The 19351-nt window shown below is 46.4% G+C and overlaps 1 protein-coding gene across 1 annotated transcript in view; it reads right to left on the minus strand.

The window, feature by feature from the left end:
* MEIOSIN (meiosis initiator) overlaps positions 1-19351 on the minus strand; it is a 33335-nt gene that overhangs the window by 1473 nt on the left and 12511 nt on the right. The window contains exons 6-12 of the mRNA XM_060257766.1: positions 19124-19247; positions 14661-14764; positions 13860-14003; positions 12794-12852; positions 10173-10292; positions 8171-8421; positions 3281-3370 (exon numbers count right to left, since the gene is read on the minus strand). Of these exons, the coding sequence (XP_060113749.1) occupies positions 3281-3370; positions 8171-8421; positions 10173-10292; positions 12794-12852; positions 13860-14003; positions 14661-14764; positions 19124-19247 (892 nt within the window). The remainder of the gene's footprint in view (positions 1-3280; positions 3371-8170; positions 8422-10172; positions 10293-12793; positions 12853-13859; positions 14004-14660; positions 14765-19123; positions 19248-19351) is intronic.

Below are 19351 nucleotides of genomic sequence, written 5' to 3' on the forward strand. Positions count from 1 at the left end.
GGTGATGCAGAACTTTGGCCCAATGGAGGTGCTCTGTTCCTGGGCCACAAGCCTTCACGGATGGGAAAATGACAGCCAATCTGTCATACCTAGTTTCAGATAGCAGCTGTGTCGGGCTATAGAAGAATAGCTAGATTTGAGTGCAGCAGCATCTTTGAGACCAAGATTTTTTTTGGGGGGGTGGGAGGTGGGGAGGAGATAAACTTTCAAGAATAAAAGCTCCTTTCATCAGGAGATTCCTAAGTCCTTATATCCAGGCCCCGGATTCATCAGCAGCTCACAGGAGCACAGCTCCTGAACCTTCCTGAGGGTTCCCCCTCTTCCTCCCTACCTACCTTGTCCATTGAACAGTAGGTGCAGCTGCATAACAATCCCTGGATTAGGAGAGCAGGCAGCTAGCCAGCAACGGGGGGGGGGGCTTAGCCATGCCCCCAGCAGCCCTCATTAACCCTTGGAGAAGCCCACACCACCCTTTCTGATGTGATTTTGGGTGGGGGGTGGCTTGCTGGCCTTTTGACGGAGAGGGGGGGCAGGAGAGCCCCAAGTGAGCAAGGCCTGCTTGGGCTGGTTGGATATGCTCACCCAAGGCTCTCCTTTCTTGCATCAGGTTGCTTTTGGCTGGGGGGCATCATATGCTAATGAGTTATGCTAATGAGCTCCGTCACCTATTTTTCTACAAAATGACCCCTGCTTATATCTCATGCAAAGGTAAAATTATAAGACCCCTAAGTCCTTATAACGTTTCGTGCAATGATGGCCATGATAAAGGACAAAAATGGTAGGGACCTAACAGAAGCAGAAGAGATCAGGAAGAGGTGGCAAGAATACACAGAAGAATTATACAAGAAGGATCTCAATGTCCCGGACAACCATGACAGTGAAATCGATGACCTTGAGCCAGACATCCTGGAGTGTGAAGTCAAATGGGCTTTAGAAAGCATTACTAACGACAAAGTGAGCGGAGATGAGGGTATCCCATGTGAGCTATTCAAAGTCTTAAAAGATGATGCTGTTAAGGTAATGCACACATTACGTCAACAAATTTGGAAAACACAACAGTGGCCACAGGATTGGAAAAGATCGGTTTATATTTTAATCCCAAAGAAGGGTAATGCCAAGGAATGTTCAAACTATCGCACCATTGCACTCATTTCACATGCCAGCAAGATCATGTTAAAGATCCTACAAGCTAGGCTTCAGCAGTATGTGGATCGAGAACTACCAGAAGTTCAAGCTGGGTTTCGGAGAGGTAGAGGAACTAGAGATCAAATTGCCAACATTCGATGGATTATGGAGAAAGCACGGGAGTATCAGAAAAAGTCTATTTCTGCTTCATTGACTATGCTAAAGCCTTTGATTGTGTGGATCACAACAAACTGTGGCAAGTCCTTAAAGAGATGGGAGTACCAGACCACCTCACATGTCTCCTGAGAAACCTGTATAAGGGTCAAGAAGCAACTCTCAGAACAACTGATTGGTTTAGAATAGGAAAAGGAGTTCGACAAGGATGTATATTGTCACCCTGTTTATTTAATTTATATGCAGAGTACATCATGCGGAATGCTGGCCTGGATGAAGTTGAAGCCGGAATTAAGATTGCCGTGGAAAACATCAGATATGCAAATGACACTACTCTAATGGCAGAAAGTGAGGAGGACCTAAAGAACCTCTTGTTGAGGGTGAAAGAGGAGAGCACAAAAGTAGGCTTGAAACTCAACATCAAAAAAACTAAGATCATGGCATCTGGCTCCATCACACCTTGGCAAATAGAAGGGGAAGACATGGAAGTAGTGACAGACTTCACATTTCTGGGATCCAAGATCACTGCAGATGGTGAATGTAGCCATGAAATTAAAAGACGTTTGCTCCTTGGGAGGACAGCTATGGCAAACCTGGACAGTATAATAAAAAAGTAGAGACATCACCCTGCCAACAAAAGTCCGTATAGTCAAAGCGATGGTATTCTCAGTAGTAACGTATGGCTGTGAGAGCTGGACCACAAGGAAGGCCGAGCGCAGAAGAATAGATGCTTCTGAGATGTGGTGCTGGAGAAGACAATTGAGAGTCCCTTGGACTGCAAGGAGATCAAATCAGACAGTCCTAAGGGAAATCAACCCAGACTGTTCCCTGGAAGGTCAGATGCTGAAGCTGAAGCTCAAATACTTTGGCCACCCAATGAGAAGGGTGCACTCCCTGGAGAAGATCCTGATGCTGGGAAAGACAGAAGGCAAAAGAAGAGATGGCTGGACGGTGTTACTGATGTAACAAACACGAATTTGAGCAGACTTCGGAGGATGGTGGAAGACAGGAGGGCTGCTGTGATTTTGTCCAGGGGGTCACAAAGAGTCGGACTCGACTGTGCGACTGAACGACAACAAGTCCTTATATCTCATGCAAAAGTTAAAATGCACATTGTGATCAGCTTGATTAGAGCAGAAGGGGAACACTTGGGAGGCAGAAAATAGCATCTATAGTGACACAAGAATCCTATGTCCCTATTCAGCCCCAGTGGATTCATTGTTTTGAATTTGTGAATTAACTCAAGCACAGCAATTTTACATTGTAATCTCCTCTTAAAGCGTCTCTCCTTGAAGACTGCTAGTTTGGTGTAGTGGTTAAGTGCGTGGAACCAGGGTTTGATTCCCCACTCTTCCACTTGCAGCTGCTGGAATGGCCTTGGGTCAGTCATAGTTCTCCCAAAGTTGTCCTTGAAAGGGCAGCATCAGGGAGAGCTAACTCACAGGGTGGGGTTTTTTTGCTGTGGGGAAGGAAGATGAGCCTTCCCTTACAGGAGCACATTCAACCTGTGCTGAAAGCGCTGCACTGGTTACCCATCACATACTGGGTTTGTTTCAAGGTGCTGGTTCTTACCTTTAAAGTCCTACATGGCCAGGGACCTGCATACCTTCGGGACCGCCTTTCCCCACATGTTCCCCAGAGAGCACTTCGGTCAGGGTCGCAAAACCTGCTCTCAATCTCTGGCCTCAAAGAGGCCAGGCTCATGACAACCAGAGCCAGGGCCTTTTCTGTTGTAGCTCCGTTCTGGTGGAACGAACTTCCTGAGGAGGTTAGGGCCCTGCAAGAGCTCACACAGTTCCACAGGGCCCGCAAGATGGTGCTCTTCTACCAGGCATGTTAATTAAAATCACGGGCTACAACAGACTCTGAAACATCTGGACCATCTCTAGCACCTCTGGCTGGATCTGGCCCAGATACTGGCCTACCGAGAGATGTGCCAAGGGCTAGTCTGATCCCACCACTGTACCAGTGCTGGACCTACCAATATGGCTTCCGCTCCTGCTTCGTCATCATGCGCCACAGCTGGGCCAGCTCTCTCGTAGCAGCTGTGGAAGCCATGCCCGGGCAAGCGCTGCCAAAAGAAAAGAAACAATTTGGCCACACAACTCATGAGGTATCAGCAGTGTCCTTATGTCCCCTCGAAGCCGTCAAGCCGAAAGAACAAGGTTGCCATGGTAGCCTTTGGCTCGCTGCAGAGGCCAATGTTAAAAAACACCTAACAAACAAGCGCCTGAATGAAACCCTAAACCCACCCTCTCAGCCCTGCAAGGATGTTTTTGCCAAGATCCTCTATCAGGGCACGCAAAGAAGATATCTAGTCTTAGAAGCAGCAGTAATATTTTTTTTAAAAAAATGATGGAAACAATAGGGAAGCATTTGGTTGCACTTTTCTGAAGCCCAGATTTGCCTAAGCGTTGGACCAAAAGTCTCCAAGCACAGCTCACGAAGCTGTTTTTCCTGCTTTCTGGGCCAGCTCTTTTGATAAAAATCAACAGCATCTCATCTTTCATAGAAGAGGATTTTTAAAAAAAAAAAAAAATCCAAGGCTGCTGAAAAACACACATGCAGGGCTTGAGTACAAAGAGATTTCCTGATGTGTTTTTCAACCTGAAAAAGCAGCCACGGGGCATGCTGGGTGCCATTTTTATTAGGGGCCTCGCACTGAGTTATTCCTTCCCCCGAAAAACTGTGCCCTTTTTACTGAAGAAGTCAGTCTCCCTGACATTAGCTCCCAGTAGACCTGAACTGGATGGCCAAGGCTAGCATGGCCTTGGGTCAGCCATAGCTCTGGCAGAGGTTGTCCTTGAAAGGGCAGCTGCTGGAATGGCCTTGGGTCAGCCATAGCTCTGGCAGAGGTTGTCCTTGAAAGGGCAGCTGCTGGAATGGCCTTGAGTCAGCCATAGCTCTGGCAGAGGTTGTCCTTGAAAGGGCAGCTGCTGTGAGAGCCCTCTCCAGCCCCACCCACCTCACAGGGTGTCTGTTGTGGGGGAGGAAGGGAAAGGAGATTGTGAGCACTCTGAGACTCTGTCCTTGAAAGGGCAGCTGCTGTGAGAGCCCTCTCCAGCCCCACCCACCTCACAGGGTGTCTGTTGTGGGGGAGGATGGTAAAGGAGATTGTGAGCACTCTGAGACACTGTCCTTGAAAGGGCAGCTGCTGTGAGAGCCCTCTCCAGCCCCACCCACCTTACAGGGTGTCTGTTGCAGGGGAGGAAGGAAAAGGAGATTGTGAGCCACTCTGAGACTCTTCAGAGTGGAGGGCAGGATATAAATCCAATCTCATCATCTTCTTCTAGCCTGATCTCATCAGATCTCTGAAACTAAGCAGGGTCAGCGCTTGGATGAGAGGTCACCAAGGAATGCAAAGGTTGCTACCAATGTTCCCTCAAAGCTGCAGAGTCTTGTGAGCAAAAATTCTACTTTGTGAGCTACTGGCATTAAAGTTGTGAGCGATTGCATAAATTATTGTGCTCTGGGGTCATCCTTCCTGAGCTAAGACACTGAGAGCCAGTTTGGTGTAGTGGTTAAGTGTGCGTGGACTCTTATCTGGGAGAACCGGGTTTGATTTCCCACTCTTCCACTTGCACCTGCTGGAATGGCCTTGGGTTAGCAACAGCCATGGCAGGAGTTGTCCTTGAAAGGGCAGCTGCTGTGAGAGCTCTCTCAGCTCCACCCACCTCACAAGGTGTGTTGTGGGGGAGGGGGGGAAGGTAAAGGAGATTGTGACCACTTTGAGACTCTGAGATTCAGAGTACAGGCCAGGATATAAATCCTTCAACCACGTCATCCACTTTGAAAGAACTGAAGTCCTTCTACGGCCTCACATTATCATACCCGCCTGAACAGAGAAGCTATTGAGATTTACAAACACCAGCACAACTTTAACAGAAAGGAAGAAGGCATTTCCATCCACCAATCTTGGTATCCAGCTCTGCAAAACACCCTACAGACTATAAATTGCAGAAATTCACAGAACAACAAGCACATTCCACAGAACAATCAGCACTGTCAACAACCATCTTCCTTTTCTTCTCACCCCTTCCAACCCTCCCAGCAATTAACACAGAACAATGGTCACATTCAACAGCCAGTTTCCTTATCACTACCCTTCCAGGAAGCCCCACCAAACAATGGGCACATCCACAAACCTATTGCCCTTTCACCACACCCCCTCCAGCCTAGAAATAGCAGCTCTCCAGCAGCCCTGGCCTCACTCAATGCACAGCAGCCAAGAAGGTCAAAGCGCCTGCTCCGGCTGCAACGCCACTGAGGATGTTCTCTGCAGCCGAGAACGAAACGTCTGGTAGAAAAACTTTCTCCAGTAGAACACGGCACTTGAGCCCGAAAGATTCTACAAACCCTAATGATGTTACCAGCTGTGAAAACCTGAAATCTTTGATACCTTCAACCTTTCTCACACTAACTCAGCTTAGTGGGAACATTGGTTGCTATGCACAGGCAGGCAATGGCAAACCACACCTGAAGGTCTCTTGACTTGAAAACCCCATGAGGGGGTCACCGTGGGTCAGTAGTGACTTGATGGCACACAATTATTAGCTCTGGCCTGGATGGTTCAAGCTACCTAGATCTTGGAAGTTAAGCAGGGTTGGCCTTGGTCAGCGTGTGAATGGGAAACCACTGAGGAAGCCAATAGCTGCTGCACAGAGACAGGGAATGGCAAACCTCCTCTGAACGCCCCTTGCATTGAATACAGCTGTGACTTGACAGCATTTTCCATCACCACCACAGGGAAAAAAAGAGGGATACAATATGAATACTTGTTTTTCCTACCTATTAGGGACAAAATCTACTTGGGGAAACAGATTTCTACTAGGAAAATGGCATGTAGCTTGTATGTATGGTGTAGCGGTTAAGTGCATGGACTCTTATCTGGGAGAACCAGGTCTGATTCCCCACTCCTCCACCTGCAGCTGCTGGAATGGCCTTGGGTCAGCCATAGCTCTGGCAGAGGTTGTCCTTGAAAGGGCAGCTCCTGTAAGAGCTCTCTCAGCCCCACCTACCTTACAGAGTGTTTGTTGTGGGGGAGAAAGGTAAAGGAGATTGTGATTGCTCTGAGACTCTGATATTCAGAGTGAAGGGCAGGATATAAATTCAGTATCATCTTTTTCTTCTAGCTCCAATTCACATCAGCCCTCTTGTAGCTGCTTTAAAGAACAGTGTTGTTTGACCCTTTTATTTTACTAGATTTCTATACTGTTCATAACAAGGTACAGCTTTCATACAGATCCAGGTGGGCAACCATGTTGATCTGTAGCAACGGAACAAAGTTAGAGTCCAGTGGCACCCTTAAGACCAACAAAGTTTTATTCAAAGTATGAGCTTTCAACATGTGCACACACACTTCTTCATATACACAGAAATGGAAGATAACAGCTTCCATTCCGATAACTGTCTTTAAACAAACTTTTTTATTTATTACAAATAAACATGGTACAATATAGCAAGTGCAAATGATATAAATAAGTCAGACATTACAATGGTGATCAGGTAGTAAAATACAAATAACCATAAAAGATCAAACTATAATACAAAACAATGTGTAAATGAAAAAGGGTAGGTACAGAAAAAAAACCTCAATATAAAGTTAAGCAATGGTATTTGTTAGGAAGCCAGTTTTTAGTAAACATGATTTTAGATGAAAAAGGGAAACCATTTTTCCAGGAAACAGGAGTGAAATGAGGAATTTTCATTTATGAGATACAATCTAGGGCTACCAAGCCCCTGGGCCGGTGGGGGGAACCTTCCCCGATGTCGCTAGTGTGATGACATCACTTGTGGGTGATGTCATTGCGCAGGTGATGTTGCGTGCGGCCGCTCTAGGCATTTCCAGAAAAACTCTATGGTTTTTCCAGACACTCTAGCAATTTGGGAGGGCAAAACTCTATGGTACCTATTGTACCATAGAGTTTTGCCTTCCCAAATTGCTAGAGCGTCTGGGAAAACCATAGAGTTTTCCCAGAAATGCCTAGAGCAGCCACGTGCAACATCATCACTTTTGAGTGACATCATTGCGTTGTGCACGTGCTCGGCCCCCTCTGGAGGACACAGGGGACTTGGCAACCCTAATACAATCAGGTATCTTGTCCATGGCTAGAATTTCCCATACTGTTAGGAGCCATTGTCTAAATGATGGGATAGATGGTGTCTTCCAAAGGCAAGCCAGAGAAGATCTGGCGGCTACCAATAATAATGAAATGAGATCCTTGCATAAACTGAGTATGGAAAGATTTTCCCAAATGTTGAGTAGAACAACCATATAAACTTCTTATTCCTGTTTTGTCTCCGCATATCTTAAAACTTTTTCATCATGTTACATGCTAATATGCTGTTCAGTTTCTGTCCATAACAGGGGTGGCCGAACTTGCTTAATGTAAGAGCCACACAGAATAAACTTCAGATGTTCAAGAGCCACAAGACCTGAACGGCAGATGTTTGAGAGCTGCAAGGAAGGAAGGCAAATAGATGGGGGAGAGGTGGAAAGAAAGCAACTTTAACTTGAAATGCATTGTCCAACCTGTGAGTTGGCTTGGATTGGAGAAGTGATTTAAAGAGACAAATGCCTTGTCCAAGCCAGCCAACAGGATGGTGGAAGCTTCAAGAGCCACACAATGTGTGTGAAAGAGCCACATGTGGCTCCCGAGCTGCAGTTTGGCCACCCCTGGTCTATAAGTTTGAACTGTTACCTTCCATTTCTGTGTATCTAAAAAAGTGTGTGTGCGTATGAAAGCTCATACCTTGAATAAAACTCTGTTGGTCTTAAAGGTGCCACTAGACTTTAGCTTTCACACAATTCATACTCTGTTAAACCCCACAATCATGCAAAAACCCATTGCCATAATCCTTCAACCCTCACCGGATATAATGCTTGCGGTTCAGACGGCAGAACATGATGAAGCCATTGACGCATTTCTTCTTGAGCTGCAGGGGAGAAGAGTTGCTGCGTTTGTCACAGTCCATGGGCCGGCGCTTCTGCCTCCTTCCCGCTTTCTTCTTCTTCTGACGTGACCCCTGTGACGGCTTCACTCTCTTGCAAGGCGTCCAGGTGCTGTCGCTGTTCTCGTCGCTAGAGGACACCAGGCATTCAGGCCTGATGTGGGCAGCCTCCTGGCAGGACAAAACAGAGGTGCGGTCAGGTGCCTCAGAGTAGAACAAAATAAGTAGAAATATTTGGTACCTTTTTTTTATCATCTCATCCAAAAGAGGCTGAGAGCCAGTTTGGTGTAGTGGTGAAGTGCACGGACTCTTATCTGGGAAAACTGGGTTTGATTCCCCACTCCTCCACTTGCACCTGCTGGGATGGCCTTGGGCCAGCCACAGCTCTTGTAGGAGTTGTCCTCGAAAGGGCAACTTCTGTCAGAGCTCTCTCAGCCCCACCTTCCTCACAGGGTGTCTGTTGTGGGGGAGAAAGGGAAAGGAGATTGTAGGCCGCTCTGAGACTCTGTCCTTAAAAGGGCAGCTTCTGGGAGAGCTCTCTCAGCCCCACCCACCTCACAGGGTGTCTGTTGTGGGGGGGAGAAGATAAAGGCGATTGTGAGCTGCTCTGAGTCTCTGATTCAGAGGAAAGGGCAGGGTATAAATCTGCTATTCTTCTTCCTCTTCAAAGTATTTCAAGTCTCCCGCATTTGTGTAAGTACTCCTAAATCTGACATTAGGGGTTCATGCTCAAGAGTCCTGCAGTTAAGTCCTGGTGTAAAACCAATGAAACCATGTCTCCAATTTAATGTAAAAATAAGCAACTGCGCTGCATACCTGCTCAGCTTTATAATTAATTGTATAGAACTGTTATCTGGAGCTGACAATTATGTTCAGTGCTGATTTCTACCGAACCTCACAGGCCCCCCTTAACTTTCTCTTATGCAATTTTTCTTTTCGCTCAAACCATTCTTCAGGCATGGATTATTTAAAATGTTTAATGGTTAACACATCCTTATCAGCTGCAACAACACAATGCAGCTGCTGCGTTGATAAAGAAGAGTCCCCTCCCATCTAATGTGCTGATGTACAAAGCTTTATTATTCCTATACGGGTCCAACCGATCTGACTGCCCTTTCAATAAAACTTTCGAATTAAAAGAAGATGGGGATGGGTAAGTTTGAAACAACCATAACACTCAACTTTCCTATTTTAAGAGGATACACGAAGTGGTGGGAGATCTGACATATTTTCAACACCCCCTTGTGGTCAGTTGTGAATCAAAATGCACTGGAAGAACAAAACAGATCTGTCTGTTAAATCAGCAGTCCCCAACCTTTTTGGCAGCAGGGACTGGTTTTGTGGAAGACAATTTTCCACGGACTGGGGCAGGGGACGATGGTGTCGGGATGATACAATTGTGCACTTTATTTTGGTGTGGTGGTTAAGTGTGCAGTCTCTTATCTGGGAGAACCAGTTTGATTCCCCACTCCTCCACTTGCAGCTGCTGGAATGGCCTTGGGTCAGTCATAGCTCTGACAGAGTTGTCCTTGAAAGGGCAGATTCTGGGGAGAGCTCTCTCAGCCCCACCTACCTCACAGGGTGTCTGTTATGGGGGAGGAAGGGAAAAGAGATTGTAGGCGGCTCTGAGACTCTGTCCTTGAAAGGGCAGATTCTGGGGAGAGCTCTTTCAGCTCCACGTACCTCACAGGGTGTCTGTCGTGGGGGAGGAAGATAAAGGAGATTGTGAGCCACTCTGAGTGGAGGGAAGGATATAAATCTAATGTATTATTATTATTATTATTTATTACTGCCACTACTACATTGTAATATAATTGCTAAGAGGCCACGGACCAGTACCAGAGACCCGTGTTAAATGGTCCAGTTTCAGATTTTATTCTGTGCAAACAACACACCCATGCCCACCCCCATCTCCTTCCCACCTCCTGACGGAATTGTTTGTTCCAGGAAGATGATGTCTCATTGGCGTTTGACACGGGGCTGGAATCACTTTTACCCTTTTCACTGAAGGAAAGGTAGCAGTGGTCCAGCGTGAAAGCTGACTAGAAGACATAAACGAAAGAGTAGGGAGTTTCTGGTGAGCAGAAGAGAAAGGAAGGGGGTGGTACACAAAATGTAGAAAGCAACACTGCATTTTGATTTTCTGCCAGAAATGCACTTGGCCTCTCACAGTATTCTGCTGTGATTAACAGGGCTGTACCATGCTGTTTTAACCCCTGACTGATGGTGGAAGCACTATTCAGTAGAACAGCTTTCATCCTCAACCAGCAAATACCAAAAAGACAGGCATAATATGAACTGTGAGCATTGGGATGCTTGATCCTCAAAGAACTGCCTATGCAGATGTGCTTGTTATGGCTAGTTCATAGATTATTTATTTATTTACAGCCCACCTTTTTTCACTGGGGTTCAAGGTGCATTATACAGAATGAGTCAATACAATTGATAGGATAAGACATTCAGCAAACAGTTAAATAGTATTTGGGTTGTAGAACCAGCCAGAAATCTAAAAAACAGATCTGAGGCAAAGCATAAGTGTTGATATGACACCATAAATGATGAAAAATTACATAGTAGGGTCCAGTTTACAGCAAAAGTGTGCATGCACATGAAAGTTTATACCCATCAGGGCTTTTTGTAGCGGAAATCCTTTGCATATTAGGCCACCCCCCCCTTATGTAGCCAATCCTCCTGGAGCTTACAGTAGGCCCTGTACTAAGAGCCCTGTAAGCTCTTGGGGGATTGGCTACATCAGGGGTATTTGGCCTAAGAGGCAAAGGAGCTCCTGCTACAAAAAGCCCTGTCTTTGCATATTAGGCCACACCCCCTGATGTAGCCAATCCTCCTGGAGCTTACAGTAGGCCCTGTACTAAAAGCCCTGTAAGTTCTTGGGGGATTGGGTACATCAGGGGTGCGTGGCCTAATATGCAAAGGAGCCCCTGCTACAAAAAGCCCTGTCTTTGCATATTAGGCCACACCCCGATGTAGCCAGTCCTCCTGGAGCTTACAGTAGGCCCTGTACTAACAGCCCTGTAAGCTCTTGGGGGATTGGCTACATCGGGGGGGGGGGGGGTGGCCTAGGAGGTATAGGAGTTCCTGCTACAAAAAAAGACTGCCCAGAATTACACTTGTTGGTCTTAAAGGCACCGCTGGACTCAATCTTCATTCTGTACACAGTATTACAGACCACAGTTCCTAATAATGATTACTCAATATGTAGCAATTCTCAGCTGACTGAATGACTTGCCTCCACTGCTGAGCTTTTTTCCTGTGGTCATTTATCTGCAACAGTTCAGTTCACACAAACACAAACGTGTTTCATTCTACAAACAATGGCACACACGGGAACCAGTCCACAGCACACTGCAGGCAGGAAACCACAGATATGAATGGAATAGATTCTGTAGGTTGTACAACCATCAGAAGGGTTACAGAATGGTGCTGGCCAGGGCCAGGGGTTCTGGCGACCTAGGCTCTGCCCCGGCCAGACCCGAAAATGCGGGGCGGTACGTGCACTCTTTGGAGCCTGCCTTCCCTTGCAAGGACGCAATGCTGCAATGCTGCTTTTACTTTCCCAGGTCTGTGTAGATCTGGGGAAGTGAGAGCGGTGGGGCAGCACAAGCACTCAGAGCAAGTGTACACTTGGAGAGGAGAGGCTGCCTGGCACCCCATAGGCCAGGGGGGCACCCTAGGCAGCCACCTACCTGGCCTACTCCTATGTGCCGGTCCTGACCTGTTAAATAATAACCTTTGCTGCTGATGCAGTCTTACCTTAGAGGAATGATAAGTGATGCCCAGCAGCAAAAGACTGACTTTTCTCAGCAACAAACACTATGTTGGGGATTATTAGGAAATGGATTGAGAATAAAAAGGTCAGTGTGATAATGCCCCTGTATAGATTATGGTGCAGCCTCATTTGGAATACTGTGTATAGCTCTGGTCACTGATTTCACGAAAAGGATACAGAGCTGGAAAAAGTAAGAGGAAGGCAACCAAGATGACTTGAGGATTGGAGCGCCTTCCCTATGAGGAAATTCTGAAGAGTCTGGAACATCTCAGTTTAGAAAAGAGACAACTGACGGAGGACATGATAGTTTATAAAATTATGCATTGGGTGGAGAGAGTTCACAAAGAGAACTTTTTCTCCCTCTCCCAAAATACTAGAACTCGGGAAGATACTAGAACTCCAGTGAGGCTGATGTGAAGTAGATTCTGGATGGATAAAAGGAAATATTTATTTACACAACAAGTGATTACAATGTGGGATCTGCTGCCGGAGGATGTACCGATGGTCACAGGCATGGATGGCTTTAGAAGGGGATGACACAGATTCCTGGAGCATAGCTGTCCAGTGGCTACTAGCCACAGTGACCAAATGGAACCTCCACATTCAGAGGCAGTCAGCCTCTGAATCCCAGCGCCAGGAGGCAACCTCAGGATAAGGCCTCAGCCTCTATGCCCTGTTGCTGGACCTCTAGAGGCCGCTGTGTGAGTCAGAATGCTGGACTAGATGGACCACAGGTCTGATTCTTATAATACTCACTTTTCTCAGCAGTGCTCCTGAAAGGATCTGGGGGGACAGACACACGTCTTCAAACAACACTGCAGGGAAACAAAAAGTTTGGGGAGTTTTAGATGTGATGATTTAAAGTAGGCTTTCCATTGCCTTGTGCCTTAACCAAACAAAACAGATATAAACTTCAGTTAAAAAAAAATCACTAAATTACCCAACCTATCCAGTTTTATGATTTGTTCTTAGACAGCCCATTCCTCACCTTTTTCAAGTGACACATTTCCTTTTATACAAGTTGCACATGTCTACTGCAACTGAATTAGATCATCATACTGTCACACAAACAGCAAAATATTTGAGCAAATCCATCTCCACGAGGGAGGCTTTTCTTAGCACAATTTTTTGATTTCTTTTGCGCCATTCACTGCAACCACTACTGTGGTCATTAACAATTCACTTAAAACGTCTTATCTGCATTTCCTGAGACCTGAGAACTAATTCTGGGAATCACCTTGTGGTTAGGAGGGAAAATCAGAGCATAAATTAACTGTTGCAAAACCCCTGACAGCCCTGGCTTTCCCCTCCTCATAGGAACAGAAAGTTAAGCCACAGTCAACCGAACCCATGCAGAAATCAACTAAGCCCCTTGTCAAGCCCTGATATTCTCAATAATGAAGTCCTTTGCTTTATTTCAAAAAGACTAGTTTATTAAAGAAGGTGCCCAAAGAACATGGTCCTTGAGAGATTGAGATACCAGAGGTTACAAGATGCTATACAGGGTATCATAAACGGTTACAAAAAAGCGCTCTATTCAAATCTAAGGTTCAAAGGGTACAGCAGTAATTTTCCTTTATTCTACAAAAGCATTCTATCACTAGCCTGTGAGCTTATAACGAGCCTGTGAATGTTGGGGAGTATACACTGCAGACACAGCAGGACATTCAAAGTTACATAAACATTCTTAACCAGATGGCAGGGAGGACGTGGAGGATGGGTTGTAAATAATGGAGGAAAACCAGAGCTTGTGTTTGACATTTGTTCAGCCATCTTACCCTGAAATAGTTGGGCTTGACACCCCTCCTGCCCATCACGTTACCTGGAGAAAGCTCCTCCTGACCCCCTTGGAAGACATGTGTGGGGAGCAGCCGAGCTGGTGAGGAGAAAAGCGAGGGGCTCAGTCCCAAATCTGAGCAAGTGTTGCTTTGGGCCCCAATCCTGGGAGAACAGAGTAGCGTGTTCCCTGGTTCAAAACAAAAATAAATAAATGTGCTTTACCAGGGGTCATTTTGTAGAAAAATAAGTGGTGGAGCTTATTAGCATAACTCATTAGCATATGCTGTTAACCCCCCCCCCCCCGCCAAAAGCAGCCCGATGCAAGAAAGGAGAGCCCCGGGTGAGCGAGGCCTGCTTGGGCTGGCTAAAGATCTAGCCAGCCCAAGCAGGCCTTGCTCACCTGGGGCTCTCCTTGGCCACCACCACCCCCCCAGTCAAAAGACCAGCAAGCCACCTGCTGCCCAAAATCACACAAGAAGTGGAGAAAGGATGGGGTGGGCTTCTCCAGGGGTTAATAAGGGCTGCTGGGGGCATGGCAAAACTCCTGGTGGCTGGCTGGCTGCCAGCTCTCCTAATGTTATGCAGCTGCACCTCCTATTCAATGGACAAGGTGGGGGGAGGAGGAGGGGGGCATCAGAAAAGTTTAGGTGCTGTGCTCCTGTGAGCTCCTGCTGAATTCAAGGCCTGTGCTTTACAAAGATATTTTGCTTCTTCTTTTTGGAAGGAAGTTGAAGGAGCAGCTCCCTATCTCACAGGGCCATGTCATCTCAGCTAGGCCTCTGGTCAGCCCAGCTGCCTTCTTACCCACCAGCAATGTCTTCTTTTAATCATACTTGTGAGTTACCTTGGGAGATGCCCACAGGAGACTGGGTGGAGAGCCAGGGACTGGTTCTGAATCCTTCTTCCTCTTCTTCCTCACAAGAGGAATAATAATACACTAGCTCCTGCCTGAAAACACAATTATTTCAGCCACCAAGCCAGATTTTGCACAATCTTTTACAGTTTTATTCTCTGTGCCTTCCACAAGTCATGGGGATTCACGTGGACACACATGAAGCTGCCTTATACTGAATCAGGTATGAAAAATCAAACACAAACCTCCACGTAAAATATCACAATATCACAATTTCCAAATCCACAACATCATTTTAATTTGTTTCACAGATAATTTATACAATTATTATAGTTCCATGAATCCTTAATGACAACTCTTAAGGGCGCACCCCTTCCGTTTGCATTATTATGAAGTCACTGAAACTACCACGCTGTAATAAACAAGTTGCAACTTCCTTGTGCAAAACTGAAGGAGCAGTGAGTGTTGCCCCAGTGGATCAGCGCTGGATGGTCCCTGATCCACTGGAGTGACACTCATTGGTCCGTGAATTTTGCACAAGGAAGTTGTAAATTGTGAGACAGTACTGGTTGTGTGAAACAAGTGATGTGATACTTTACACAGAGGTTTGTGCTTGGTATTTCATATCTTGTGCCCCATGGCCCCTTAGTTTGCTCGTATTGAACCTGGGACCTTCTGCATGCCAAGCAGCCTCTGAGCCACAACCAAGTTACCTTAGACTGAATCAGACCATCAGTCTACCTACTGCTTACCGGATTCGCTTCAAGGTGCTTTAAAGCCCTATAATGGCCAAGGACCTGCATACCTTAGGGACCGCCTTTCCCCGCATGTACCCCAGAAAGCACTTCGGTCAGGGTCTCAGAACCTGCTCTCGATCCCCAGCATCAAAGAGGCCAGGCTCAAGGCAACCAGAGACAGGGCCTTTTCTTTTGCAGCTCCTGCCTGGTGGAATCAGCTTCCAGAGGAGGTTAGGGCCCTGCAAGAGTTCTGCAGGGCCTGCAAAATGGTGCTCTTCTGCCAGGCATTCTCAAATTAAAATCTACGACAACAGGGGGAAAAAAAATAGATATTACATCATCGGGCCCAAAAAAGAAATAGACACTATTGGTCCACCTCAAATACTTCACTGGGACCTTTCACATAATACACAGCAATAGCTAAACAACAGAACTCACATCGATTGAATTGGCAGTTACCCGCCATTATTAATACAATCTACTGTTAGATCTAATAGCACTTATCATGGTTATATAGTACTGTTTCATATGTTCTTATCTACGATGTATTTTATATTTTTATGTTATGGCTTATTATTACTGGTTTTTATGTCCTTTCAATGTGAGCTGCCCTGAGCCTGCTTCGGTGGGGAGGGCGGGATATCAGTCGAATGAATGAATGAATGAATGAATGAATGAATGAATGAATGAATGAATGAATGAATGAAGTATAGTCTGCTCAGACTGACAGTAGTCCTCCAGTTCCTTGGCAGAGAAAGGTCTTTCACATCTCCTGCTGTCTGGTCCTTTTAAACAAAAGATGCCAGGGACTGAACCTGGGACCTTCTGCATGCCAAACAGATGCTCTACCACTTAGCCACAGTCCCTCCCTTAATTCAGCATTACTGGTTAAGTTTAAGGTACCAGCAATAAAGAGGATGGCACAGATCAACCACTGGGGCACTTCAATTCATGCGGTCCTCTTTTGCGGTTATGGCACACTTTATTATGTTCCTGTGTTGGACAAGTTCACTGCTTCTAGCTTATAGGAAACTGGAGGCCCTGGGGACAACCCCACCCCAGTTTTTCTGTCTGGCTCCATTACTCTTTCATTACTCTTTTTGTTGTTCAGTCGCACAGTCGAGTCTGACTCTTTGCGACTTCATGGACAAAGTCACGCCAGGCCCTCCTGTCTTCCACCATCCTCCGAAGTCTGCTCAAATTTGTGTTGGTTACATTAGTAACTCTTTTCAGCTTTGGCCCAGCCGCTTCACTCTTTCTGTGGTTACTTGTACTTACCCTCTGCTCTTCCCAAATAGCGTACTGGGCACCTTCCGACCTGAGGGGCTCATCTTCCAGTGCCATATCTTTTAGCCTTTTGTTACTGTCCATGGGGTTTTCTTGGCAAGGATACTGGAGTGGGCTGCCATTTCCTTCTCCAGTGGATTGCATTCTGTCTGGGTTCTCAGCTGCGGCCTGTCCACCCTGACCTCCCTTATTATGTAGCTTAGCATGGACATGAGGCAGAGGCAGAAGCAGAAGGCTTTACAACACCTGCCTCCCCCTTCTAGACCTTACCAGTAGAACTAGCCAAGCCACAAGCAGTGAAGCGCATAGCAAGAGGCGGGTCCTGCCAAAGTCTCTGCTGCTGTTCATAGCAGAAGGAGTGTTGACAATTATTGTTGTTGTTGTTGTTATTAATAACATATTTCTACCACCTTTCCACCTGACCAGGGCCCACAAGGCAGCAAATATAAGAAAAGCATTAAAACATTTGAACTATTTAAAATACAGTTAAAACCATGAAATAATTCAGTTAGAAACATATAAACACCACTAGAAGGAAGGGCAGTAACTAGGGTTGCTAAGTCCCATTCAAGAAATATCTGGGGACTTTGGGGATGGAGCCAGGAGACATTAGGGGTGGAGCCAAGATCAAGGCTGTGACAAGCATAATTGAGCTCCAAAGGGAGTTCTGGCAGCACACCTTTTCAATTCCTTCCCTCCATGGGAAATAATGGATAGGGGCACCTTCTTTTGGGGCTCACAGAATTGGACCCCCTGGTCCAATCTTTTTGAAACGTGGGGGGTATTTTGGGGAGAGGCACTAGATGCTATACTGAAAATTTGGTGCCTCTACCCCATAAAACAGCCCCCCCCCCGAGCCCCATATACCCGCGGATCAATTCTCCATGATTTTCTATGGGAATAAATCTCCATAGGGAATAATAGAGTTCCCAGAAGACATTTCCCTCCCCTCCCCCCCTGCTTTCTGACGACCCTGAAGCAGGGGGAGGGCCTCCAAACCGGGGGATCCCCTGCCCCTACCTGGGGATTGGCAACCCTAGCAGTAACCGTTATTGGGGGCATGCCAGATGAGACAAAGAGGTCTTCATCTGCTGGCAAAAGACATGGATAGAGGGAGACAGATGAATGGGGAGGGAATTCCAAAGGTTTGGTGCCATGCCTGAGAAGGCCCTTTCTTGCATTGCTACCTGTCTAGCTTCAGATGGGTGGGGGCACTGAAGCAGGGCCTCTGAAGATCATCAGAATGTACAAGTAGGTTCATACAGGAGGAGGCAGTCCTTAAAGATATGTTTGTCCCAGGCTGTTAAGGATCTTTGCCAATGTCTCAGAAGAGAGTCGGCAGGCTTAGCCAGTGCTTTTGACCCTTGAGCCCTTGCTCAGTTCAAACTGCAATCCCTGACCGATTTCCCACAAGCCTTATGCCGCTCTCACCGCTCCTCTCACCGCTCCTCTTCTCCGAGGGGCTTCTGTCAGATTTCATACTAACTGCCCCGGGGCTGCGATTCGCTCTGCCTCTTTTGCGCAGCAAACAAGATCCTCTAAAACCCAGTTTGTTTGCCGAGCGAAAAAGGTGAAGCTAGTAGGCTAGTAGGAAATTGGTCTCTGTTAAAAGCCAGGGGTTGGGGAGGCTTCTTTAAACTCAAGAGCCACACAAAACCTCAAAAAAAATTTGTACTCTCAATCAGTGTTCCCTCTAAACTGAGTTAGTGTGAGCTAGCTCACAGTTTTTTAGCCTCCAGCTCACACATTTTTGTCTTAGCTCTGGAAAAATGGCCCCAGAGCAAACAAATTTATGCAGTAGCTCACAGCTTTAATGCCAGCAGCTCACAAAGTAGAAGTTTTGCTCACAAGACTCTGCAACATTGCTTCCAATATGCCAATTGTTGTATATGTAGACTAAGGTTGTGTATAATGAATGGTGTTCCTGCCTGGCTAATTGGAGCCTTTAGGACTGAGCTTGGGGACTCAGGAACAATGGACAGTGGGATCCAAATCCCTGCTGCCCTGCTCCAATCACGGGCCCCCTGCTGGTTTGAATGACCCAATAGTGTCCTTGCGCACGGGAGCCTTGAGGTGTATATAGTTGGCCCCATTAGCCCAGTTCTTCAGCAATGTTCTCTCTTAAGCTGCAGAGTCTTATGAGCAAAAATTCTGCTTTGTGAGCTACTGGGATTAAAGTTGTGAGCTACTACATGAGTTAGTATGCTCTGCGGTCATCCTTCCTGAGTGAAGACAAAAATGTGTGAGCTGGAGGCTAAAAATCTGTGAGCTAGCTCATGCTAACTCAGCTTGGAGAGAACGCTGTTCTTCAGTCTTTGAGTTCAGCCATTACAATGCTGTACTTAATAAAAGAGCTTTGATCACTGCAACCTCGTCCCTCCGTGCACTTAATCCACTATATTATACCAATCATCTGCCTTCTGCTCATACCCTATCAGCGAATGCCCAGGTCCCTCGGTGTACTGGCGCAGCTCATCATACGCCGCTTGTGCCAAACAAGCAGAAAACGCACCTCTGTCCTTGATCTCTTCTTGGCTGCTAGCAAAGTGCCAGTCTGACAATAGAGCATAGGAAAAAAGACCAAAAAAAAAAAAGTTAATCCTTTTCTGACCAATTATTTTACAGTGGAAGCTAGAGGGAGCAATTTTTTTTATTATG

This window comes from Heteronotia binoei, chromosome 17 (genome assembly GCF_032191835.1).
Source record: "Heteronotia binoei isolate CCM8104 ecotype False Entrance Well chromosome 17, APGP_CSIRO_Hbin_v1, whole genome shotgun sequence".
Lineage (NCBI taxonomy): Eukaryota > Metazoa > Chordata > Lepidosauria > Squamata > Gekkonidae > Heteronotia > Heteronotia binoei.